The sequence below is a fragment of the Plecotus auritus genome (genome assembly GCF_963455305.1).
Source record: "Plecotus auritus genome assembly, chromosome: 6".
NCBI lineage: Eukaryota > Metazoa > Chordata > Mammalia > Chiroptera > Vespertilionidae > Plecotus > Plecotus auritus.
In genome coordinates this window covers 102,534,649-102,561,011 of record NC_137773.1, presented here as the reverse complement: position 1 = coordinate 102,561,011, position 26,363 = coordinate 102,534,649, and the positions used below count along the sequence as shown (strand labels likewise).

General features: G+C 37.6%; 1 protein-coding gene across 1 annotated transcript in view; it reads right to left on the bottom strand.

Moving 5' to 3' along the window:
- The window catches only part of ADAM7 (ADAM metallopeptidase domain 7), a gene marked incomplete at its 5' end in the record, with an annotated part of 76,858 nt that overhangs the window by 35,851 nt on the left and 14,644 nt on the right, over nucleotides 1-26,363 (bottom strand). The window contains 7 exons of the mRNA XM_080675482.1: nucleotides 5,287-5,358; nucleotides 8,044-8,097; nucleotides 10,299-10,491; nucleotides 12,839-12,915; nucleotides 14,149-14,227; nucleotides 15,692-15,768; nucleotides 20,256-20,359. Of these exons, the coding sequence (XP_080531608.1) occupies nucleotides 5,287-5,358; nucleotides 8,044-8,097; nucleotides 10,299-10,491; nucleotides 12,839-12,915; nucleotides 14,149-14,227; nucleotides 15,692-15,768; nucleotides 20,256-20,359 (656 nt within the window). The remainder of the gene's footprint in view (nucleotides 1-5,286; nucleotides 5,359-8,043; nucleotides 8,098-10,298; nucleotides 10,492-12,838; nucleotides 12,916-14,148; nucleotides 14,228-15,691; nucleotides 15,769-20,255; nucleotides 20,360-26,363) is intronic.

The window sequence follows — 26,363 nt, the reverse complement described above, 5'->3', positions numbered from 1 at the left end:
ATCAACAAATCAACAAATGAAAAGTGTTGGGGAGGATGTGGAGAAAAAGGAACCCTCCTGCACTGCTGGTGGGATTGCAGACTGGTGCAGCCACTGTGGAAAACAGTATGGAGTTTCCTCAAAAAATTAAAAATGGAACTGCCATTTGACCCAGTGATCCCACTTCTAGGAATATATTCCAAGAAAACAGAAACACCAATCAGAAAGGACATATGCATCCCTATGTGATAGCAGTGCATTTTACAAATAGCTAAGATTTGGAAACAGCCTAAGTGCCCATCAGCAGATGAGTGTATTAAAAACCTGTGGTATATTTACACAATGGAATACTACACTGCTGTAAAAAAGAAAGAACTTTTACCATTCACAACAGCATGGTGGACATGGTGGACCTGGAGAGCATTATGCTAAGCAAAATAAATCAGTCAGAGTAGGATAAGTATCACATGATCTCAATCATTTGTGGAATATAATGAACAACATAAACTGATGAACAAAAATAGATCCAGAGACATAGAAGCATCATCAAACCTGAGCGGGAATGCAGGGGAGGGGGTGGTGGGGGTGAGGGCAGTTGTGGGGGGAAGATAGCAGTCAAAGAGCTTGTATGCGTATAAGCATAACCAATGAACATAGATAATATGGGGGGGTTGGGGGCAGGCTGGGAGGGGACAATAGAGGGAAAAGGGGACATATGTAACACTTTCAACAATAAATAATAAAAAGAAAGTAATTTTGCCCTGGCCGGTGTGTTCAGTGGTTAGATTGTTGGCCTGTGAACCAAAGGGTGGTGGGCTTGAAACCCGGTCAAGGGCATGTACTACTTGGGTTGCAGGTGTGATCTCTGGCCCTGGTCGAAGATCATTCATGAGGCAACCAATTGATGTGTCTGTCTCTCTCACATTGATGTCTCTTTCTCTCTCTCTCTCTCTCTCTCTCTCTCTCTCTCTCTCTCTCTCTCTTTCTCTCTCTCCCCCCCCCCCCTGCCATCCACTCTTTCTAAAAGAAATCAATGGAAAAAGTATCCTCAGGTAAGGATTAACAAAATAAAAAAAGTAACTTTAATGCAGGAGGTCATAAGCAAAAAGTATAGGCCTCAAACAAAACAGTTATATTAAAACCTAAGTTGGGGTGAATCACTCAGAATACTGGGTGAATTGCCATGGCCAACAAAGAAGCTAAATTAAAAACATCTGAATAACCCTTGAGCTCAAAATATTTTAGACTAAATAATTTAGCAAAAGTCTGAGATTACAACTGACCTGAAATGTGAATTCACTGATAGTAGGCACATGATGGAATGAATGTTCTTTATTCAATTCTCTCCTTTCAGAGTTAGCTCTGTGGCAGATTAGAAAGTTGACATTGGTTTTCAAAAACCAATAGTTAGCTGCTATCTTTGTTCTCCATGTTTGATGTTTGGAACTACTTTGTTGTTTAAGAATCTTATTGTGGATTACTCAAAACAGAAAGAAACAGTTGCAGTCCATAAGCCTTCTTGCTGCTATTCCCATCTGCTTTCATAAATTCCTAGTTGATAGATATTTGATGCCAGGATAAAAGAAGAGTTTAAGAAAATACAGGGGTGTGCAAAAGTAGATCTACTGTTGTTTATATGGAAAATAATACAATAATTAATAAATCATAATACAAGAATAAACTCACATACTTACAACTATAAACCTACCTTGGCCAACCCCTGTATTATGAGAATTTTGAGACAAATAACTATGTTATATCAAAATTATTTTCCATACTAGCTGGTTGAAGAAAGAATGAATGATAAATTAGGAACACTGAGTTTACAACAATGGAGAGCTTACTCATATAATATGAACAGAGAATGTAATTGGTTATTCAAAAGGTTTATACAATATGTGAAGTTTAATGAACAAATTGAACTACCAAGCAAAATAGAGACAGAATCAGAGATAGAGAGCAGGCAGACATCTCTAGTGGTGGTGGTCGGGGGAGGGGAGACAGGTTGTTGCAGGGGGGGTGAAGGGATTGAGCAAAAAAGAAAAAAAAAACGAGAGAGAACTCATGGATATGGACAACCATGTGGTGATTGCATCATGGGGAGGAGGGGAGAGGGGAAGTGGAAGAGGGCATAGAGGGGATAAATGGTGATGGAAAAAAATAAAATCAAAAGATAAAATAATAAAAACAAAAATTTTAATACATCATTGCTATAATAACCATATCTTAATTTTCCATTTTTCTTAACCTAAATAATATGAATATATTGAATTCCATGTGTCAATATAACATAACAAATTCATTTCATAGCCATGAGAACTAGGTTTCTTTTCAACTTCAATGAAGCTAGACCTTTAGTTAAATCATCAGTTCAAGTCTATATTGCAGCCTGTGATGCCCATTCCTTTTGGTCCCAATTTCATCGTGGAATAAACCTTATGAGTCAGGTCCCACAGAACAAGACTTTTTTAAACCTGGGTTCTTTGGATTCTCTACATTCATGGATGGGCTTTAGGTTTATAAAACTGGTTGCAAGTGAAAATGGAAACAATATTTGCCATCCTACAAATATGTTCTCTTCTAGTGAGAAAATATCCTATAAAATAAAGATGTTTTATGGTTGAGGACAGAGTGTTTAATGAGGTTGCTACTTCCAGACTCTCTAGTTAGATACAGCTAGATCTGGCCCAGAACAGAGATTGCTTCCCGTAAATCCTCTCAGACTGTCTGACCCCTCCCCTATGGGCAATATGGGGCATAAAAGGCCAGTGAAAGTGACATGATGGAAAGGGTCAAGGACTTGTAGACCATGCTACTTTAAAGTGTTTGTGGTATGACCTCCCATTCTACACTGAAAATCTTTAATGAAAAGTTCAGCAATGTGCAACAATTTTGTATTTATGTTTACTTTGGAGATGAAAAGCCAAGGAGAGAGATGAGTCTTATATTTGGATGAATATAAGGTAATGATAAAGATAATTACAAGATAAAAGAAATAAGAGAAAACAGAAATGACTATGAAATATACTCATTCAACTCTACATTGCTCCTATATTTTAGAAAATGTCACAGGGAGAATTTTTAATCTCCATAATCATAAATTTAAATGTAGGAGGAATTCTGCTTCTGTCTAAGATGTAAACAGTTGTAAAGAACACTGTTTCTATTCTGACCAACAGAAAAATAATTTACAAAATTTTATTTTTTATTGAAACCATGAGAGCTGAAGTAACTAGGCAAACAGCCTGGAATCTAAGGAAATACAGACTCCTTCTAAGAGAAATTATGCAAGAGCATCTCCCAGTGGCAGAAAGAGAGAAAAAGAGATGCTTCGTGCCAAACAGAGAGATAAGAATCCACCAAATATTTTTAAAGAATTGCTAAAAGACAAGTGTGGGATAGAATGACAGTATATGACCTTCAGGGAAACACAGATACAAGGAAATATGCCCATGCACAGACTCTTCCCCATAAACACAATGGAGGGCAGAGTGGGAGACTGGAGATATCCTCCCTTGGTGGTACAGGCCTCAAGGGTGGGAGCAACTGCTTCGATGGAAACATTTTGAAACCTACCAAGCTTTTGTTTCTCTTTTGTTGAGAAACAAAAGCCTTAAGCTGCTGTATGAACTTCAGTGACCTTTTTCTTTTACACCCTCAGAACTCAAGTGAAGACCTACTGTGGCTGAAAGAAGGGGAAAAATAACACCCACCCCTAGAGAAGAGGAAGGAAACTATCTTGAGGCCAGACCATTCAAGGGCTCCTACCCAAGGAGGAAGGACATGAACTTGGAGAAATATCTAGCCAATGACCCATGGGCAGGACTTTCCTAAGACCAAGGATCTATCAGGATAACAGAAAACACTTTGGTCCCGTAACTAGGTCAGCAATTACTGAGTAAAACACAAGAACAGATTACTACTGAAGAAGAGATCTGTGTGAAAGAAAACCTCCTTTGAGCACTGGCCCTGACAAAGGTCTGAGGTTGAAGTTGAGATTGAAGCAGAAATGAACAATCCAGGACTGACTCTAAGCACAAGATAACATTACAGAGATCTGAAGCTCATGGCGCACTATAAGTAACAATAGCAATAGCAACACCCCAAACCAGTATAATTGCTTGACAAGATTGATTCAATCCCATTTGTTAATGGCCTGGTCAAAGAAGAAGGGATAGTACTATTTCCTCTGTCCCTACTACCCTATACGTAATGTCCAGTATCCAATAAAATATTAAAGAATACACAAAAAAGCAAGGAAAAACAACCCACTGTTTGAGAGATGAGTCAACAAAACTAGACTCAAAGATAATCCAAATGTTGAAGTTATCTGGTAGGAAATGTAAAATAATAATTATTAGTATGTTATAGCTCTAGTAGAATGTATGAATGTGGTAGGCAGAATTTTAACATAAAGTTGTATAAAAAATTTCCAAGTATTTGGAAATTAAGTGACACACATATATAACCATTGAATCAAAGAGGAAATCATAAGGGATATTAGAAATATTTTGAATTGAATGAAAATTAAAAATAAAACATCAAAATTTGTGAGAACCAGCTAAAGAACATATACTTATTGTTTGACCCAGCATTCTTATTTCTTAGTCATTTATAAAAAGAAAATAAAAATTCATGTTTGCACATACATCTATATGCAAATGTTGAAAGGGATCTTATTCATTACAGCAAAAACTAGAAATTGATCAAATGTCCTTGAACTGGTGAATGAATCACCTCTGACCTAGATGGGGCTACTCATTACAGCATCTTCATTTGGGCCTTCTTTATCCTAGTAACGGAGCTCAATGACTTAGAAGGAGTCAGAATAAGAAAAATATGCACAATTCACAATATTGCTTTTTAAGAGAGGTTATAGTTAATTATAGATTTTGCTGAAATATTTTCCCTAATTTCTGTGTCAAAATATAGAAAATAAATTACAGCTTGCAAACCTTTTTGCTGTGCATGGTCATGGAGCAGTAAATTTACAATAGTGGATATGATTTATGAATGATGGGTATTAAAACTTTGTACATTACTTTATATATTTTTGTGATTAGTGACGAATATTTGAAATTTATTTAAATGTTTATTTATTAAACACCATTTACTTAGAAAACAAAAAACTCAGACCTCTGGTTCATTTATTGCTGTGAATTTAATTAATTTTTACTAATTAGTCTACTGGGTGAATTTTTGTCTTTTGGGCTATCTCAGAACCACCACAGAAATTCAGCAGTATCTATCCTAAAAGTTTCTTTCCATTTGTATTTTTAGCTTGATTTAAACTGTATAAAATCTTACCATGTTGACAAAATTGACCATTCCCCAAATTCGGTTTCTCAGTTTATTGCGAGGATAATTATTCCTGCGATACTGCAAATATAAACATCAGACAAATATCTGTTAATAATAGGAGTTGAACATAAATTCAATAAAATATTTCACACATTATCAGGTATTTCAAAGAAAAAAATATCATTTGCATTCCTTCCAGTCAGCTAAAAATCTTGACAACTTAAGCAAAAATATATTTTGTATATGACATAGCTACAGCACTTTCAAAAGACATGCTTCAACTTAGCAATTACTTTAAATGTTATTATAACTTTGTCCCCTTTCACATTTTATTATATTACATTAGAGGCCTGATGCATGAAGATTCGTGCAAGAATGGACCTTCCTTCCCCTCGTTGCCAGCACCGCCTTCACTCTGGCCGGAGCCTCTTTTTCGCTCTGGCCCAGTGCCACCTTTCTGCCTTCCCATGCTGCCCAGAGGCACTGAGCAGCCGGCGGCAGTGCAGAACGCCTATGTTGTCACCATGGTGACGATGCAAGCGTCCTGCCCCGCCCCCGGCTGCTCAGTGCCTGTGTATGAAAATTAACCCACCATCTTTGTTGGGTTAATTTGCATACTCCACTCCTGATTGGCTGGTTGGCGTCACAAAGGTACGGTCAATTTGCATCTTACTCTTTTATTAGTGTAGATTACATGATTTGTCAAATCAACTAATAAGTGTTCTTTAGATTTCATATTTATCATGCTGATGAAACAAAACTTATTAAAGCTCCACAGCAACCATTATACTTCAAGAAAACAGCTTTCTGTGTCCATGGTGGTAACAAACTAAGTAATGTATAATCAAGGGTCACCCTGGAGGCAGAGATGTGAGGAAAGGGACACAGAACAGTTGCTTGCCCTTCTTTCCAGGAAAAGACTAGGAAGGAAACGCCAACTTTCCTACTCTGGCCTATTCTTCAGTTTTTTTCCTCTAAGGCAGTTTTTTATTTTTTTCCTTTTATTAAATTCATTTGGGTGACACTGTTTAACAAAATTATATAGGTTTCAGGTGCACAATTCCACATCATCTGTACATTGTACTGTGTGTTCACCATCCCAAGCTATGTCTCTTTCCATCACCGCCTATTCTGACTTTTGTTCTCTTCTTTCAAATGTATTCTCTATTTGTGCCATCAGGACCTTGTTCTCACTATTATCAATGTAGACCTGACCAAATACATTTAACAATAATATAAGTTATCCTGTGGGGACAAATGCAAATGGTCAAGTTTCTTACCTAATGAAAATAAAAATAAATATCCTGTTCTGAATCCTGCAAGTATCCTCTAGTGATCATGTCATTGCTGTCCTGTTACCGTAAATATCTACATATCTCAATGTTATAACATTAAAATCTCTTCAATTATCATCTACCACCTACTCCTCAACTCACCACTCACTAGCTTGGCTATCACTATTTCATTGAAACTATTCTTGATAAATGTCCTCTCAATGATCAACCCATTGAACACTTTTTCCTCATCTTTCTGCTCATCCTGTTCACATTTAACATTGACTATTTTCTCTTTCAAGACATTTCTTATCATCCTGGTTTTCATTATTCTATACATTTTTAGGATTTTACTGTGCAGAGGTTTCTCTTTTCCACCATTCCCTTAACTTCTAAATAACAAATGTTTTCACTCCAGGATTCCCATTGATGAATGGGTAGGACTGGCCTAGTATACATAGTTAATAGAGATTCTGAGGTTGTCTTAGGGACTACAGGAATAGAGTATTTATCAATCATTGATTTCCACCCATGGGGTAAGGAAAAGGGGTGGACATGGGGTCTTTGTACTTTTATTTCCAAACCTTTATTAAATGTTTAGTATTCCCTGGGGTCAGACATTTGTGTTATGCTCTCTCTTTCAACTTGCTAACTCTGGGTGTACACATCTGTATCCTCACTCTACCTAGCTGCTTAAAACTCATCACATTGCTTTCAAGATGTGTCAAACCCTCAACATGTTTTCCAAAGCTGCCTTTGTTTTTCCTCTTCTATCTTACCAAAATATCCTAACTCTTAGTCTTTATTAATAAATTATTAAGATTAAAGCTTATCTTAACTTTCTTTAAAAAATTTAGTTAACTTGTTCTTACCAACATGCCAATAACCCTATCTATCCTTTAGTGCCTAGAACTTACTAATTCATTAAAAAATGTTTGTTTGTTTTTTTGCTTTTCCCATGCATTATATTTCCCCTGCCCTTTGCCACAGGCAGACAGAATGTTTTCTTTATCTTTGCATTTTTAATGCACAGAACCTTTCTATTTCCCTTTACAGGTCTGGGCCAGGCCTTTATGGCTCTGGGCATCAAGCACTAGTCTACATATTGTAGGTCACAAAGCCTTTGAGTTTTATTTACTACTCTGAGGTTTTCTTCCTGATTTTTAGCACTTGGAGATTCTTTGTTTTTGTTGTTGTTGCTGTTATTTTTGTTTGGTTGGTTTTAGCTCAACTACAGAGTGTAGATATAGTTTTATTTTTTGCATGTTGTTCAGCATTTTCATGTTTGTAATGGGGAGGGCAGTTCTTTTTTGGCTTAGTCTGCTGTACTGCTAAAGGATGCAATCATCTCTTATATAAATCTGTTCGGGGAAGCTAAAAAGAGATTGAGCCCAGAATGAAATTCTGAATAAAACTTTTTTCTTTGTTAGAATCACAAATCTAGTTTTATAAGGATGAATGAAGAGCCAATGTTCATCTGAAAACTTACCACGTTACCATCAGCAACAACAAACAGTTCAACATAGTTTTCTATATGGGTGACCTGGAAGTTTATAAAAAGTTTAATGAGGTATAGTTAATATTTTTTTATTTTAACATTTTAAGATAACATTTGTAAGGTAAGAAATGTTAATTTTTATTGATACAAGAAGGTGAGGTATAGAAGTATATTTAATAATTCTAGAAAGTTATCTAAATAAAATCCATGTTATTAAAACATGTGGTCCTGTATATCAGATTGTAATAAACCTGAAATAGCATTCCATATTTGATTATCTTTTCCTTCTTTGTTAAGTCTTTCACATAAAATGAGTTATAAATGAAAAAAATATATATATCTAGTTTCTAACATCGTGTTTTTTGTTTACAAAGTAAATGCTTACTAAGAAAACTCTTTTAAAAAAAGCATCCATTTATAAAGCTCAGAACTAACACAGAGCTAATTATTAGCCTACAGTCAGGCTAATAGAATTGATTGTTTTTCATTTACTCCTGCTCTTCTCTCCAAATCATCTGTATTTCAGTAGTCTGTTTCCAAGAGAACATGTATAAAATTTGCTAATTATAGATATTTTATAAAACACCAATACTAAGAAATTCTATGTTTTGTTTTTGATGGCATACATTGAGGTTCAGGCATATTCTCTGAGTATAAATCAGGGGCATATTGTATAAAGATTGACTAAGTCATTCTTACGTGGACTAAGTAATCTTTTATTGATTGATTCATTCAATTGGACTATGAATATGTGAAGAAGATGAACATTCTTGGAGCTTAAAGGCTAACATCCAGTGGGATTTAAGGAGATATGAATTGCTTGTAGAGAAAATGAACTCATTATTACTCTTAATTTTCCTTAACAGTTAGAACGTTTGACCTAATTAAAAGGAGAAAATCTTGCTTATCAATTCCCTGAAAATGTCAAAGAAAACAAGGGTAGACAATATATAGGATAGGTTTCATGACAATGTAAATTTCATTCTTTCTAGCCACTTGTAGCTCTAATGCTCTAAACCTATACACACATTGTAGATACCAGAGGCCTGGTGCATGAAATTTGTGCATGGGGTGGGAGAGGGGTATCCTTCAGCCCAGCCTGCACCCTCTCCAATCTGGGACCCCTCAAAGGGTGTCTGACTGCCCAGTGGGATCAGGCCTAAATGGGCAGTGGACATCCCTCTCACAATCCAGGTCTGCTGGCTCCCAACCGCTAGCCTGCCTGCCTGCCTGATTGCCCCTAACCGTTTCTGCCTGCTAGCCTGATCACTCCCTAACCATTCCCCTGAGAACCTGATTGATGCCTAACTGCTCCCCTGTTGGCCCGATTGCCCCTAACTGCCCTCCCCTGCCAGCCTGGTCACCCACAACTGCCCTCCCCTGCTGGCCTGATCGCCCACAACTGCCCTCCCCTGCCAGCCATCTTGTGTCCATATGACGGCTGCCACCTTTGACCACATGGGGGTGGCCATCTTGTGTGTTGGAGTGATGGTCAATTTGCATATTACCTCTTGATTATATAGGATTCCCCTTCCTTGAAACCAATGGGACAAACTGAGTTTTACTGTATGGAGCAATCACTTTCCATATAGATAACAAATACAAATGTTTGACATTTCAGATTTCAAACAGTAAAGAGTTAGACTCAGATAGTATGCATACTTCCTTCATTGAGGTCAGAATTTCTCTCTTGAGATAATCCTATCTAATAAAGAGGGAATATGCTAATTGACCCTCATGCCATTGCAAAGATGGCAGCGCCCACAGCCAATAAGGAAGGAATATGCTAATTGCCTGCCCCACCCTCAAAGATGGCAGCGCCCACAGCCACAAGATGGCGGCGCCCAGTCCCCTCAGCCCCGCCAGGGCGGCAGGTACACGGCAAGGCCATGGCCTTGCCGCACACCTGCCTCTGGAGTCGCCCAGTCCCCTCAGCCCCACAGCAGCCCAGGGCCGGCCTGAGGCACAGGCAAGCCTTGGTTGTTGGCTTCCCAGCCGCCCAGGGCTGCCCAGGGCTCAGGTAACTGGGGCCAGTCGAGGCTTGTGCTGCCAGCAGTGACAGCAGCAGAGGTGTGATGAGGCATTGCCTTCCCCTGATCGCCGGGTTGCCTCCCACCCCTGAGGGCTCCTGGACTCTGAGAGGGGGCAGGCCGGGCTGAGGGACCCCCCTCAGTGCATGAATTTTCATGCGCCGGGCCTCTAGTTAAGGAATAGAGAAAAATATAACTTAAAAATAAAGCACTCACTTCCATGTTGGAGCCTTCCATGGATTTAGAATTATTGTTTGGAGCAGTTGTCCTTTTAAAATTAAGCTCTGTACAAGAATAATTGGCAGCATACTGCATTTTTGAGTTATAGTTGAATACTAAATGTTCACCCTCATCTGAATATTTCACTGGTTCAATGAGGTACCTTTGGTCATATACCCTGAAGAATCCCCTGTGGAAATTGAGAATACAATGTATAGTTAAGAATTTTTATTATTACATTACTATACAAAACTACTGTATTCCATATTTATTGATGTTGCCTTTTAAAATTTTTATTATATATTTTATAAATCCTCCCTAATTTGGTTTTATTTTCAAATTTAAGTACTTTTCCCCACTTTCTTTTATTTTATTACTTTTCACATCACCATTTATCCCTCATATGCCCTCTTCCAACTCCACCCACCACCCCCACAGTCACCACACTGCTGTCTCTCCATGTCCATTTCTTTCTTTCTGTTTTTTGCTCAATCCCTCCACTTCCCCCAGCACCCTCAGAGCTATCTGCCTGCTCTTTATCTATGATTCTGTCTCTATTTTGCTTGTTAGTTCAGTTTTTTTATTAAATTCCACATTTGATGGAAATTATATGGTACTTGTCTTTCTTTGACTGGCTTATGTCACTTAGCATAATGTTCTCCAGGTCCATTCATTATGTTGCCAAAGGATAAAATTTTCTTCCTTTTTATGGCCAATTAGTCTTCCATTGTGCAAATATACCACAACTCTTTTATCCACTCATCTACTGATGGATACTTGGACTCCTTCCAGATCTTGGCTATCTATATGTATAAAAGGCTAAGTGACCGACATCCACCCATCCAACTGTCTGACTGACTGGTACATATGATGTGCACTGGCAATTTAAAAACAAATGTTGACTCGTGCATGTGCAATACATATAAAGCTCTCGCTGGCACTAATCACACATGTGTGTTTCAATGTGTCAGCGATATTAAAATATTTCTTCTAATTAATTTCCTTTCAATGTGCACAAATCCATGCGCCAAGCCACTAGTTGTAAATGATGCTGCAATGAACATATGGGTGTATATATTCTTTTGAATAAGTGTTTTGGGTTTCTTCGGATGTGTTCCCAGAAGTGGAATTGCTGGGTCATAAGTCAATTGAATCTTTGAAGTTACTCTATACTGCTTTTCACAGTGGTTGCACCAATCTGTGTTCTCACCAACAGTGCACAAGGATTGTCTTTTCTCCACATCCTTGCCAACACTTGTTGTTTGTTGATTTATTGATCATAGCAATTCTGCCAGGTGTGAAGTGATATCTCATTGTGGCTTTAATTTGCAACTCTCTGATGATTAGTGATGTTGAACATTTTTCATATGTCTATTAACCATCTGTATAACCTCTTTGGAGAAGTGTCTTTTCAAGTTTTTTGCCCATTTTGTAATTGGATTGCTTTGCTGGTGTTGAGTTTTATACGTTTTATAAATTTTGGATATTAACCTCTTATCAGATGTACTAGCGAGTATGTTCTCCTGCAGAGTGGGTTCCTTTTTCATTTTGTTGATGGTTTCCTTTGTTGTGCAACACCTTTTCAGTTTGATGCAATTCCATTTATTTATTTTTTCTGATGTTGCCTTTTAAGAAAGGGGAACTATAAAGGCAAAGCCCCATGAGATTGCAGCCATGTGTTATGAGTGATAAGAATATGAGATAAGATGTGGTCTTTGATTGGATTAATACCTTTTTGTAAGAGTCAGCTCATCTGGATCTTTCATAAGCTTTGATAGTCCAATCTCTACTTTCAAGTATTAGGTAGAATAACAATACCCACCTGGGGCTGTAGATCTCTGGCAAGTCTCAGATTTCTTGCAAAAATGCTGTGAATTTTTATGTCCATCATGCATTAATTGTAGAATATATATTAAAGTACAAATGCTGAATTTGTTATTAAAGTGATGAATTTGTTACTAAATGGGTTCTCATATTTGAAAATACTGGGAACTACTTAAGTAAATGCCTCACCAAGAGAGACAGAAATTTCTTGTTCTTCTACCCTTTGCCTCTCCATGTCTTTCTCCTTTGTACTTGAGCAAAAAATCTACAGAGGACCTCTATAGGCTTTGCTTCTGACATTTTGCTTTCTAGGGACTGAAAATACTGTGAAGTGTTGATGTGTGTGGGGAATTCACAGGACTAGAAGTCGAGAGACCTGGTTTGGACTTAATTCTACCGCAGGCAAATAAAATGTTCAGGAGCAACTCTCTGATTTCAGTATCCTGATATAGAACATGAAATTTTCAATAGTATTCAAACACTGAATCTCTTGATCATATGCTAGAATACTTGTCTTGCTTAGGGCTGGCATTAGACATGTTTTTTTTAATAAAAAAGGAACATAAACAATGGGCTGAAGTGGATACTCATGTTGAAAATATACAGTAGCTTTTCTATTTATGAGGGTTGTTAAAAAGAAACATGAGAAGTCAATTTTTTTAAAAATTCAGAGAAAAAAATCATAAACAAAATAGAAAGATACTGTGCATTACCTGAGACCGTTACATGTGCTGATACTGGCAGCAGAATCATATTCATGTATAATGGATCCTTGGTAAAAACAGTGATCCTAAAATAGATGAAGAGGCTAATGATATAGGTATATATAGAGGGTGGGGCAAAAGCAGGTTTATAGTTGAAAGTATGAGAAACATAGAGTTTATTCTTATATTATTATTTATTAATTACTGTATTATTTTCCATAGGAACACCTGTAAGCCTACTTTTGCTTCACCCTGTATTGATATACACTGAGTGGCCAGATTATTATGATCTCTGAACGCATAATAATCTGGCCACTCAGTGTATATCCTATATAATAAAAGGATAATATGCAAATTGTCCCCTCGACCAGGAGTTCGACCAGCAGGCAGGCCGGCCAACTGCCCATGTCCCCTCCCCCTGGCCAGGCTGGCCAGACCCCACCTATGCATGAATTCATGCACCAGGCCTCTAATATCACTCTTTATCACTCCCTACTTTATGCTCTGCCCATGATGAGTCCAACCAGTAATAACCTTCCATCATTTCCATCTGTTTGACTCCCACCTACTTGTGACACTTTCCATGTTCCTCTAGGAACCTCAGACACTTGCAGGCCAACAACCACTCCCTGCATGAAAGAATGTTTCCTGTTTTCTTCCTGTTCTATTTCACATAGATTACATAATGACTTCAATTTCATAGTTGGCAGCTACCTTAAATAGAGAAAATTGGTTTTAAAAGTATGTCTTTGGTAAGAGAATAATGTTCTCCTTGGTTAGAAGTCTGCAGAGGGCATGTTCTGGAAAGGTGACTAAAGTTATAAAAATAGAACCTGTTTCCACTAAAATACTAGTGATAAATACACAAAGATTATTTATTTGGAAAATAAAGGTGAACCCTCAGTGTTAGGTGCATAAGAAATATGAGGAAAGGGGATGTGACTCACTTAAGGGTCAATTAGGTGGGGGATTTAAAATCATTTCATTTATTTAGGTTTTATCCATTTAACTTGATTACAGTCTCATCAGGCTGCCCTATACTCCTTTGGTGTCCAGTTTTATCCTTCCTCCAGAATTTTTGGGTTCATAGAAGTCAGTTTGGTAAAGGAGAATACATTAGTAATCATTTATTTGCTTGTTAGTCTTTTAGCGTTCAAAGGGCTTTGCACTCTAGGATCATTTAGTGACAATAGTCAATGCAGGATTCATTCTTGATGTAACACTTTCTGAAGCTGCTTGTAAAGCTAGGATTGGTTTGCAAAATCACAGGAGGAAAAAAGAGTCTCAGAGAAGAGACGTAAGAAAGTTTGATAAAATACCTTAACCTGAGGATGGCTGGTGATTTCCTCTCCTTTTGCGGAGTAGTACGTTTCACTATAATTTGAGGCTAGGAACTCCCTGGAAAAGAGGACAAAGGAGTGCCGAGATTTACTCATTTTTGACAGTGAATAGATAACACCAATTATGTGAGCCAGAAGCCTCCAGACTGCTTTAGAATCTCAGGAACTCCTCTTACGCTAAAAGAGAGAAGCAAAACTAATCCCACTCCCATGGAACAACTTTCTACCCGGATTTCATGGGTTGGTAAAGTCTGTAGAAGAAACAGAAAAATATTCTGGCAGTTTTAGCAAAGTGGCACCTTGAAAAGAACCTGGAGAAAATATTATCTTGGTAAAAATTGCTTGCCTTAGGAGTCAAAATTAATGTAAAAAATCTCATTAGAGACTATAGAAGTCACAGGAGAGGAGAATATGTCAGTAACATTTGCTAAAACTCTGTCAACACATAATTTTATATCCACAAAAAAAATGACCTTTAAGAATGAAGAGAAAATAAAGACCATTTCAGGTAAAATAAAACTATCTAGTTTATTTTTATAGGGGTTTAGGTAACACAACTATGTGCATTTGTCATAATTCAATGAATGTACACTCAGGTTTGTGAGTTTCATTATAAAATATTTTAACATCAAAAGAAAAACCTGCCAACTCTAATGATACGTTTGTTTTTTAGGAGGGATTTTATTGAAGTTTTTATGCAATATAATTTGAAATGCATAAAAACAATTAAGGGTGAATGGATGGGTAAATAGATAAAGGAATTATGATATGAACAAGCATAATAAAATATCAATGAATATTTGTGTATATGTCTATCTTGATGAGATTCTGGGTATCCTATATAATAAAGATGTAATATGCAAATGGTCATTACTCCATGAAGCGTAACAACAGACCGCATAAGACCAGATCACGGATCAGCAGGAGGGTGGGGCAGCAAGCTACAAGTGGGTGGCAGAGAGCTACAGGAGGGGGCAGGGCAGCAAGCTATGGGGAGGTGGGGGGGTGGAGGGAGCTACAGGAGGGCAGGGCAGTGGGAGGAGAGCTACTGGAGGGCAGCAGAAGCTACTGGCGAGCTACTGGTGCACAGATTTGTGTGCAGGGCTACTAGTCTGTATATATTAATGGGTATATAAATGTTCACTATAAAAGTCTTTCAATTTTGTTCCATGTGCAAATAGAACTTGCTTTGATATCTATTTTAAATAAAGTTCCCTTAATAACCATGATTTTCAAATTTCCTTTGTTCCACTGATTCACAAAGTATTTGTGAAAGTATTCTTAGAGTATGTATGTAGAGCTCAAAGCACTCCTGTACCCCACATAGGGAGTCAATTAGAAAATGGAGAAGAGTGTCTATAATTGTTAGGCTGTTGACATGATGTGGGCTTACATTTGAAGGGTACGAATTCAGATTATGTACAGATGAAAATGACTTAAATTCACTTCACTGGAAGTTTTTATAGAAATGGTAATACTATAGACTAATAAGTCTATGTTATTAAATCATAATAGAACTTACCTTGATCTTAAAAGGTGAAGTATGAAGGTTTTTCTACTTAGACTTATTTCATATAACAATTCGTTGTCATAAGTTTCCTGAAAAACAATATCCATAATGTGAACTAAATATGTGCTCCTTCAGTGCGGGCTGAGGGTGGGTAATGGAGTGGGTAGTCTACCCAGAGTTCAATTCTTCTTTAAGGCAAAATGGTAAATATGGATAAAACTGAATTTATAAGGAAGCTAATATATGCAGGATTTTGCTTTCAAGTTATTTTTAATTAAATTTTTGATGTTTATTTCTAGTTAAAAATAAGGTAAAATTAAAATATACATATAATACATATTATACATATAATACATATTATACATATAATAACATATATCCAGAGATATATGTTACTATATGTCCTTGCAGTGTCACTCCCCCAATAAATCTTCTGCTTATGTATTTTTCCCAGTTTTGTGTACACTGTCTTATAGCTTACTTTTTTTTTACATAAAAGTAAGTTATGGCCATGACCACTTTACTATTCCAATAAGTATTCTTTTATAGTATGTATTTTATTGCTGAAAAGCATAATGTGAACTTATTTAATCTACACTTAGATCAGAAATTTGATTTGGACTATTCACTATAGGTAGACAGAATTTCATTGTCAACAACACGGAAAAAGTGTAAAGCTTTTGGTAAATACTTTCAGATAACCCTGAGGAATGGAAGTACAAATTTAGAATTTCACCAGAAATTTATAGTGGTTCTTGCCTTAAATATTATCATCAATAAGATTGTTCAAATAATGAAATAACTTATTGTCATAAATTGTTGTCTTTAATGACAATTAGAATTGATATTTTCTTTTGTTTAGTTATTTGTGTATTTGTATATGAATTTCTAATTTATGCCCTCTTACCAATTTCTTTTCTGGCATTTTATTTATTTATGTATGATAAGAATTCTTTATAATTTAGGAATTCACAGTTATTGGACATATATCTTACACATTTCTTCAATTTATTTTTCATTCATTTGTTCAATTTCAATCACAGTGATCATATGGAAAATACAATGGTGCACACGTTAGCGGTCACTGCTCTCATGAAAACCATAGTGTGGCAAAAAAAGAAAATCAAGCAAATGTAGTTGAGTATTACAAGCATCTTAAGAGGAGAAACACAGTGACTGTGTAGAAGGGTATTGAAAGGAGAAGTCAGGGACAAGGAAGAACACATGCAAAGGTCCTGAGGTAGGAAGGAGCTTGACATATATGAGGAACAGAGAGAAGTTCAATGTTGCTGGAAAGTCAAGTTGAGTAGAAACGGAAATGAAAAGTAGGAAGGAGCCAAATCATGTACAGCTTAGTAAGCCATTTAAAAGAATTTAGACCTTATCTTAAGAGCAAAGAGAAGCAAAAATTTTCAGCAGAATAATGCAGTAGGTGTGATATTTTAGATGTCTTAATTATTGAGGGTAATGAGTCAGCAGAAATCATGACTGTAGGCAAGAGAAACATTTAAAGGCTGTTGCTATAATACCAGCGGTTTGGGCAGGGAAGTGGCAGCAATAATAAGGAACAGTAGATAATTTTGAAAGATATTTACATGATAGAATCTACAAGGCTAGGTGATTGTTTGATGGGTGAGGCTGAAGAGAGGAGTCAAGAACTATCTCCGGTTTCTGGTTTGTTTAACTGTGCCACTGCTAAGAGGAGTATCTTCTGAAGAGAGGAAACTTTGAGGGAAAGAGAGGGGAGTTTTGTGTTTGTTAAAGGTGAGGTGTGCGTCAGTTAGGACTTTTTTGATTGCAAGTGTAACATAAAATTAGAATTTTATTATAAAGACACAGTATTCGTAGTGGGCAGGCAAGAAACAGATACTCAATTAAATGAGAGTTGAATCCCATTTTACAACAAGATGACCTTTATGTGTAGATGTGTAGGTGTATGTCTATATCTGTGTGTGTAACAGGATGGTATATCAGGACTTTTTGAAATGTGAATGAATATAAATTTTATATTAGCTAATATTGAGGAACAATTTTTATATGTCAGATGTGATAAAGTTATTTTTAATCTTGTCATTAATAGTTTTAATGAACAGGATATTTAACTTTTTTATTTTAGAATTTTATGTATTTTTATTTAAGTTTTAAATTTAGTTTTATTTTAGAATCATTTTAGATTTAGAGAAAAGTTGGAAAGACAATATAGAGAATTCTCATGTACTCCACAACTCAGGTTTTCCTTAATGTTATTATGGTGTATTTGTTACTACTGATGAACCAAAATGGATATTACAATTAACGTTTACACTTAGCCAGATTTCCTTCATTTTTGTCTACTGTCCTTTTATGGCCTTAAGATCTCACCCAGGACACCAGATTACATTTTATTGTCATGTCTCCCTAGGCTCCTCTAGACAGTAACAGTTTCTCAGACTTGCCCTATTTTGGATGACTTTGACAGTTCTGAAGAATACTGGTCAGGTATTTTGTAGGCTTCTCTCAATTTAGGTTTTTATGAGTTTTTTTCCATGCTTAGACTAGGTGTATGGAGATTTGGGAGAAAAACAAATAAAGTGTCATTTCTATCACATCATAACAAGAGTCCATACTATCAACATGTCATCCCTGGTGATGTTAACACTGGTCACCTGGCTGAGGTAGCATCTGACAGCTTTCTCCACTGTAAAGGGATATTTTCCCCCTTCCCTGGTCCACTCTTTGAAAAGAAGTCACGAGGCACAGCCCAGGCTTAAAGGGTAAGGAGTTATGCTCCACCTCCTGGGTGGGGGGTGGGGGTGGGGGGTGGGAATATCTACATCAATATTTTGATTCTTCTGTGATGTCTATTCTCACATTTATTGACTTATTAAATCACTTATTTATATCAACATGGTGTCATAGACATTTACTTTATGTTACGGTCCAAAACTATGTCATGTATTGTTTTGCTCAATTTATTATTTCTTCTTTGGCCATAGGGAGTGATTTCAGTTGACTCCTATGTTCTTTTAACATCTCTCCTCATTGTGGGTAGAGGTTGTCTGAGAACTTCCTTACTTCCTGGTACAAGGTGCTCCAAACTCATCTTGTGTATTTCCTGCCTCAGTTCAGGCTCATCTTGTATATTCACTGTGGGACTTTTAATATCAGTATTAAGTCTTAATAGATGCCAGAAGAGCCCACCAGCTTTTACACAATGGGTGGTAGAAAGCTTGTTTTGCCCTCTTAGCTGGGTGCCAATAATCAACCAGTTAAGAGAAGGTGAGGAGACTTAGAGTTCAATACAAATCTATTTGTAAAGAGATTATCAGACGAGAATGTTTAGAGTAGACATTGTTTCCAAATAGTTGCTTTTTCATCATCTCAAGCCATCACTAAAGAGGCCTCAATAGTACCATTTGGAACATTAAAATGTGCCTTAATTATGACTGAGAGACCTAATAAGTGGAAGCCTGGGAGGCTGGCTCTTCTAATGGTGGAGGGAAGAAAAGGAACGGCACTGGGAAAGGTTTGCCCTCTCAGGAAGTGTAAGGTCATGTGATAGCTATCTTTCTCTGACTGGCTTATTTCACTTAGCATAATGCTCAACTATCACATGATCTCACTCATTTATGGTATATAATGAACAACATAAACTGATGAACCAAAACAGATCCAGAGACAGAGAAACCTTCATCAGAACATCAAACCTCAGAGGAAAGGTAGGGGAGGGTGGGGGTAAGGGGGAGAGATCAACCAAAGGACTTGTATGCAGTCATATAAGCCTCACCAATGGACACAGACAACAGGGGGGTGAGGGCATGAGTGGGGGGGGGGGGTTGGGGGAGGTAATGGGGGGATAATGACACATATGTAATACCTTAATCAATAAAGAAATTAAAAAAAAAAAAGAAGTGTTAGGTCAAAGTGAGTCAAAGTGACAGTCAGTATTCTCTGTGGGCCAAATTAAAAACCTAAGGCTCAAAATGCAATTGCCTGGTAATAAAAATCTAAGGGCCAACATTGAATGTCTTTTACAATAGTGGGAATTGAAAATAACTTCATTTTAAGGTTTGCGCCCATGATGTGTTTTATACATTTTCTACATAAGTAAACATTTATTACTTTAAAAAATAAAATTGTAACTTTTTAATTTTAACACCTGAATAAACACCCTTCTAACTAATAGGCAAAGTAGGCCTTTCTGTTGCTGTGAAAGTTGTCCAACTCTGCTGCAGAATCTGTCAGGCAAATAAGCCTGCATATCCGATCACTGTTTATGGGGAGCCAGCTCAGAACAAGTGAGGTTGCCTTACATCAGTCTGGAAAGCGGGTAGTGGAGCTCTCACATAAACTGAAAAATGTTTAATGGAACCCCCTAAAATCCGAGCTTGACTCCTTCTTGTTTCCTAATCTGTCAAGGGCTTCTTTCCTCTTATCCTCCACTTCCCACCCACCCAGGCACAGGCCGTAAACTGATTGGGAGTCCAGAGAAGAACTGAGACTTCTCTTCTCTTGTTTGCTTCTAATTGGAAACCGAGGTTGCTTTCCACATGCCTGTAAAAGCAATACATTTTACTTATTATTTCAAAATCTATACCTGTAGGTCATAATCATGAGTGTGCCAAACATCTCGCTTCTGTATCACAGGAAGCCTTTTAGGATAAACCAGTTCTTGGCCCTCTACTCCAAGGACTGCCTTTTCTAAAAGGAAGCATAAAGGGAAAATACATGTGGCATTAACATACACCCACGGTGACTGGATAACAGAATTACTCTCAGAGTTCACTTGCTCCCAATTAGCAGCCATGTACAACATCACTATAACATAGCGCCCCTATTTACAAGGAAGGAAATTGAGAAAGATATTTCCAAAGTAGAAAAATATAAGTAAAATTGGAAAGGAGGCAAAAAAAAAAATCAGTTTGCTTCGGCTTCTTCCATCTTTTAACCTTGTTCTACGTTGTCACCTTTGTCATCTTATTCTCCTCATGCTTGTCTCTCTATTCTGCCACCTGTCAAAGCTTCCCCTAGAATGGACTGTTTCAATGCAAATCATTGTTTGTATCTCCCAGGGACAGTTGCATTTGAAGTCCTAACTCAAGAAGCTAAATAGAAGGCTTCTCTTGTTAAAAGATTTTAGATACTCTTCAATCAGTATTAAACAGAATCTACACATTTCCTGTCACATTGGTAGTCGCCACACCAAAGAGCCTGTGGAGGTAAAAAACGGGACTTTGGAATCTGCTCTTTTATTTGAATCAAAGTTTTATCAGCTTATTAGCAGTATGACCATGAGTAGCACACCTAATCTCTCTGATTTCCTTATCTGCAAGTGGAGATCATAATATAAAAGTTTAAGCATGCTAATATACAAAGTAGCTCATGGCTAGCACAGTGTCTGCTGCATTACAAATATTCAGTTCACCCCTGCCTCTTTGCCCCTGTAACTCAGGGTATTTAAGAGCGACCTGACATTTCATAGAATCATAGAATCTCAAGATTAGCTCTAATCTAGTCCAGAACCTATGCTGTGCTCCTGGCAAAATCATCAAGGTATATTAATGTTTTTATCGTTTGCATTTAAACATTGCGATTAAAAAGACATTACCTCATTGTACAATAAGAAAACCCCGATGAAAGGATTAAGACATACCTTTAAACTGAGAAGTGAATAAAATCATGAAGATTAAACTCCCGGAAAGCATTCTGAATGATTCTGGTTGAAGAGGGATTCATGTGCTTGAGAAAAATGTGCACAGTTCTTTGTCCTTGCTCCCACAGCAAGGATGCAGGGTCTAACAGGTAGTTAGACAGTTTTGATTCAGTTCAAGGAAGTGTTCCTTGACCCACATTACACAATTTGTAAGGTGCTTGAGGCTAAAACCTGAAGGGTGGACAACATGTACTAATTAAAGGCAACCACTGTGCTGGTGGTGCAGGTGGGCTGGACAGAGATCCCTACCTCACGCCTACTGTAAATGATTCCTAGTGTACTAAAAATTAAAAAGAAATCATGTATGCCTCAGAAAAAAGTGATTGAAGAATGTTATATATACTTTTATCAAAGAAGGTCTTTCTATTCAAAATGCCACATGCAGAAACTCTAAAGGAAAATTTGATATAACAAAATCGATAGAAATATTGAGAACTTTCTAGCTAAATAATGGCCTTTTGAATGCTGTATAAAACACAAGTTAATAATCTTTATTTTACTTCCACTCTGATAAAAGAACCCAGGGAGTCATTGGGGGCAACAGGGGGAAATAAGGGAAAATAACTTTATATATTTTTAAAAATATGTCTTTATTGATTTTTACAGAAAGCGGGAGAGAGAGAGAGAGAGAGAGAGAGAGAGAGAGAGAGAGAGAGTTGGTTGTTACTGCATGCCCTTTGCTGGGGATCAAGCCCACAGCTTGGCATATGTCCTGACTGGGAATTGAACCAGCAACCTTTTGGTGCATGGGACAACACTCACCCAACTGAGCCATATTTGCCAGGACTATCTTTTTTTTTTTTCTTCCACTTTTATTGAGATGTAATTGATATACAACTCTGTTTAGGATGTACATCATAATGATTTAACTTACATATATTGTGAAATGATTACTACAATAAGTTTAGTTAACATCCATCATCCATCATCTCATATAGATACAAAAAGAAAAAAGAAAAACAAAATTTTGTTTTAAGAACTCTTAGGATCTATTCTCTTAACAACTTTCCTATATATTACACAGGAGTTTTCACTATAGTCACCATGCTATCCTTATCTGTAAGTGGAGATTACATTTCTAGTACTTATTTATCTTATCACTATATCTTTTGACCACCTTCATCTAAACTTACTTATGAAAACTTATTTATGCTATAAATTTCAAATTATTTTAAACTAAAATACAAACAAAAACTCTATAAATGCATTCAACATCTATATCCTATATAATAAAACCCTAATATGCAAATCGACTGAATGGTGGAACAACTGGTCACTATGATGCACACTGACCACAAGGGGGTGTACACTCAATGCAGGAGCTGCTCCCTGGTGGTTAGCATGCTCCCACAGGGGGAGCGCTGCTCAGTCAGAAGCTGGGCAAATGGCTGGCAAGCACAGCAGCAGTGGCAGGAGCCTCTCCTGCCTCCACTGCACAGGGCAGTAAGGGGTAAGGGGTCCCAGACTGTGAGAGGGCACAGACCGGACTGAGGGACTCACCCCTCTAGTGCACAAATTTCGTGCACCAGGCCTCTAGTATAGATATAAAAGGCTAATATGCAAAGTGTCTCCTCGGGAGTTCAACCAGGAGACCAGGAGTTCAATTGCTTGCTGTGACATGCACTGACCACAAGGGGGCAGCATGGAATGAAGGAAAGCCCTGGTTGGCAGCCAGAAGGCCTCAATCGGCCCTGATCACCAGCCAGGCCTAGGGACCCTACCAGGCATGAATTTCATGCACCAGGCCTCTAGTATACAATAAAATTTGAGGGTAAATGTCCCTATAATATAGAACTTCTTCAAATCAATGCAAAAAAGAAAACATTAATCAGTAAATATGTAAAGTACCTGTGCAAAACTATATGTCTGTGTTCTCTTATTATATTAGAAGAGATATCCCTTTGCCAATACAATCCTTTATCTATGTGTGTGATTCTATCCCCAACCCTGTTTCACATTATTGATTATCCCTATAGTAGTCCCAAAAACATAACCAGTCTATGACAATTGAAAACTTTCTTTTGATAAGTTTAAATAAGCTCAAGTCTTTCCCTTTCAAAATATCCTACCCTATCTAATAAAGAGGAAATATGTTAATTGACCCTCACGCAGTCGCAAAGATGGTGGCGCCCACAGCCAATAAGGAGGGAATATGCTAATTGACTGCCATGCCCTCAAATGGTGGTGGTGCCCACAGCCACAAGATAGCGCCACCTAGTCCCCTTACCCCCGCCAGGGAGACAGGCGCATGGCAAGGCCGGGCCCGCATGCCTGCCTCCAGAGTCCCCCAGGCCCCTTAGTCCCCCAGCTGCCCAGGGCTGGCCCAAGGTACAGGCAAGCCTCGGATGGCAGCTGCCCAGCCACCCAGGGCAGCCCAAGGCTCAGGGAACCAGGGTTGGCCGAGGCTTGCACTGCCAGCAGTGGCAGCAGCAGAGGTGTGATGGGGCGTTCCCTTCCCCTGATCACCAGCTTACCTCCCGCCCCTGAGGGCTCCCAGACTGTGAGAGGGGTCAGGGCGAGCTGAGGGACCCCCCCATCCAGTGCATGAATTTTCATGCACCAGGCCTCTAGTATTCTAAGCACCTACCATTCTTTTTTAATTCCCTTTTCAGCTAAACTTCTCACAGAGTTTATATAACTTTTACTAATTTTCTTATCTACAGTTCATCCTAACACATTCAACTCAGGCATTTGCCTTTATGATTCTACCAATAGCTGCCTATCTCCAAGGAATTCACAATTGCTACATCCAATGGATATGTTGATTCCTCATCTTACTTGCCCTCTCAGCAATATTTGACACTATTGACCAAACCATTTCCTTTGAAATATTACATTTAACTTCCTAGACAAAAACCAAAACAACAATGAAGCCTGAAACAGATTTCTATATCAAAGTGGCTCTGTGAGTGCAAATGTCAGACAAAAGCAGATCATTTTAAAAATTTAAAATTTTATTTTTTGTTGAATTTATTTGAGTGACATTGGTTAATAAATTATATAGGTTTCAAGTGTACAATTCTAAAACACACCAGCAGTATATTGTATTTTGTGTTCACCACCGCAGATCTTAAAGATTACAAGAGTATGGAGATGTTTTGTTTCCTTCTTATTTCTCTGCTGCAAATTGATGAAGCAACCTCTCATAAGATGCTAATCTACTCCCATCTTTGTTTCCATGATGGGTTTGAGGTTGTAGATTCTCGAATTCATTACTTATTGCCACCATGATTAGTTCTTTTTTTTAAAAAAATATATTTTATTGATTTTTTACAGAAAGGAAGAGAGAGGGATAGAGAGCTAGAAACATCGATGAGAGAGAAACATCGATCAGCTGCCTCCTGCACACCTCCTGCTGGGGATGTGCCCGCAACCAAGGTACATGCCCTTGACCGGAATCGAACCTGGGACCCTTCAGTCCGCAGGCTGACGCTCTATCCACCGAGCCAAACCTGTCAGGGCCATGATTAGTTCTTTACATAATAGTCAACCGGGAGTGGTTTTCTTGGAGGCCTCTCAGCAGAACTTGCCTGCTGACCCCTTTTGATCTACCTCACAATCCAGATACCCCTAGTGCTTGCCCTCCTGAGCTCTCTCCTCTCCCTTTTTTCCTCAATTCTGCTCCCTCTCTTTGTCTAGCGCAACTTGGCAAGCAACCCCACAATGGTGAAAGCATAGGAAGGATGACAGATGACAGAGATTATCTAAATCAGAAATAAGAAGCAGCCCACTTGCAGACCCATAATGCTAATTCTTGTACTACCTTTGTAAAGAGAAACATGAAGAAAAGGGGAGATAAATTCAAGTAAATAAAGAGGAATAAACTAAAGCTTCACATAGAAACAAGAAATTAGCATTTTTCTGTCTGATTTTAAAAGAAATATCATTATAATGTACTCCAAAACCATATTAATCAATGGGAACTTGTAATTCTCTTTGTAGAAGCCAATTTCAACCCATGAATTGTGCTATAAATGCATTAGAAAGAACATTCAATTCAGAGTCAGGAGCTGTCTGTTCTCCTGTGATTAATTCTGCCTCCTCTGGCAAATTACTTATTTTCTGGGTCCCCAAGTCTTATTTATAAGTTGGGCCTATCAAACTATTTGATCCTCGAAGACATAATTTTAACACCAGGATGCTATGTTGCCTTGCTTTTACTGATTTCTTCCCCTTTTCTAAGACCTTCCTCATTGATTTGGAGCTTTTATCCCCATCATACTTTTCATTTCTAACCACAGATTTGTCCATTAATATGCATAGTAAATGTCATGCAATAAATACAAGTGTCATAAAAGATCAACTCACTCTGCCACCCAAATGGACAAAGTTATTTCTGGGGAATGGCAGACCCAGAGTAAATAGAGTGTATAGAAATTTCACCTCTTAATTCGGATAATCCTATGATTTAGCTAGTGACATTGAACAAATTACTTAATATTCCTAGAGTTTTCATTTCATCATGGAAAACTAGAATAATAGTACTTTGTACATAGGATCCCTGTGCAGGTTAAGTGTGATAATGAAAAATTCATAACTCATATATCTCTCTCAATGTTGTTGAATGATTGACATTATTTTCCATCTTCAATTTAACTGTTTCATAAGATCCTTATGAAATACACTAAATTTTATAAGGTCAAAATGGTTTAAACAAGATAAACTTTAAGTCAAATGGTGTCAGAATATCAAATAAAATGCAACATAATTAGATTTCCCTTGTTGCATAAGTAGGGCCAAGGTGGTAGCATTTTTAATTCTATTCATACAATTATGTCACCCCTTCTCTGCACTCCTCAACAAGCTGTAATTTTCTTCATCTTTAACCAAATTACAGTAACTCTCTTGACCTTGCATGCCCTTTCAGCAACCACAATATTGCTGTGGTTCCTTTATAACAAGGTCCTCTCAAAGAGTTATCTATAGTCACTGTCCCTAGTACTTCATTCTCTCTTTAATCCACTCCAGTCAGGGACAAGAGACAATCTCTTT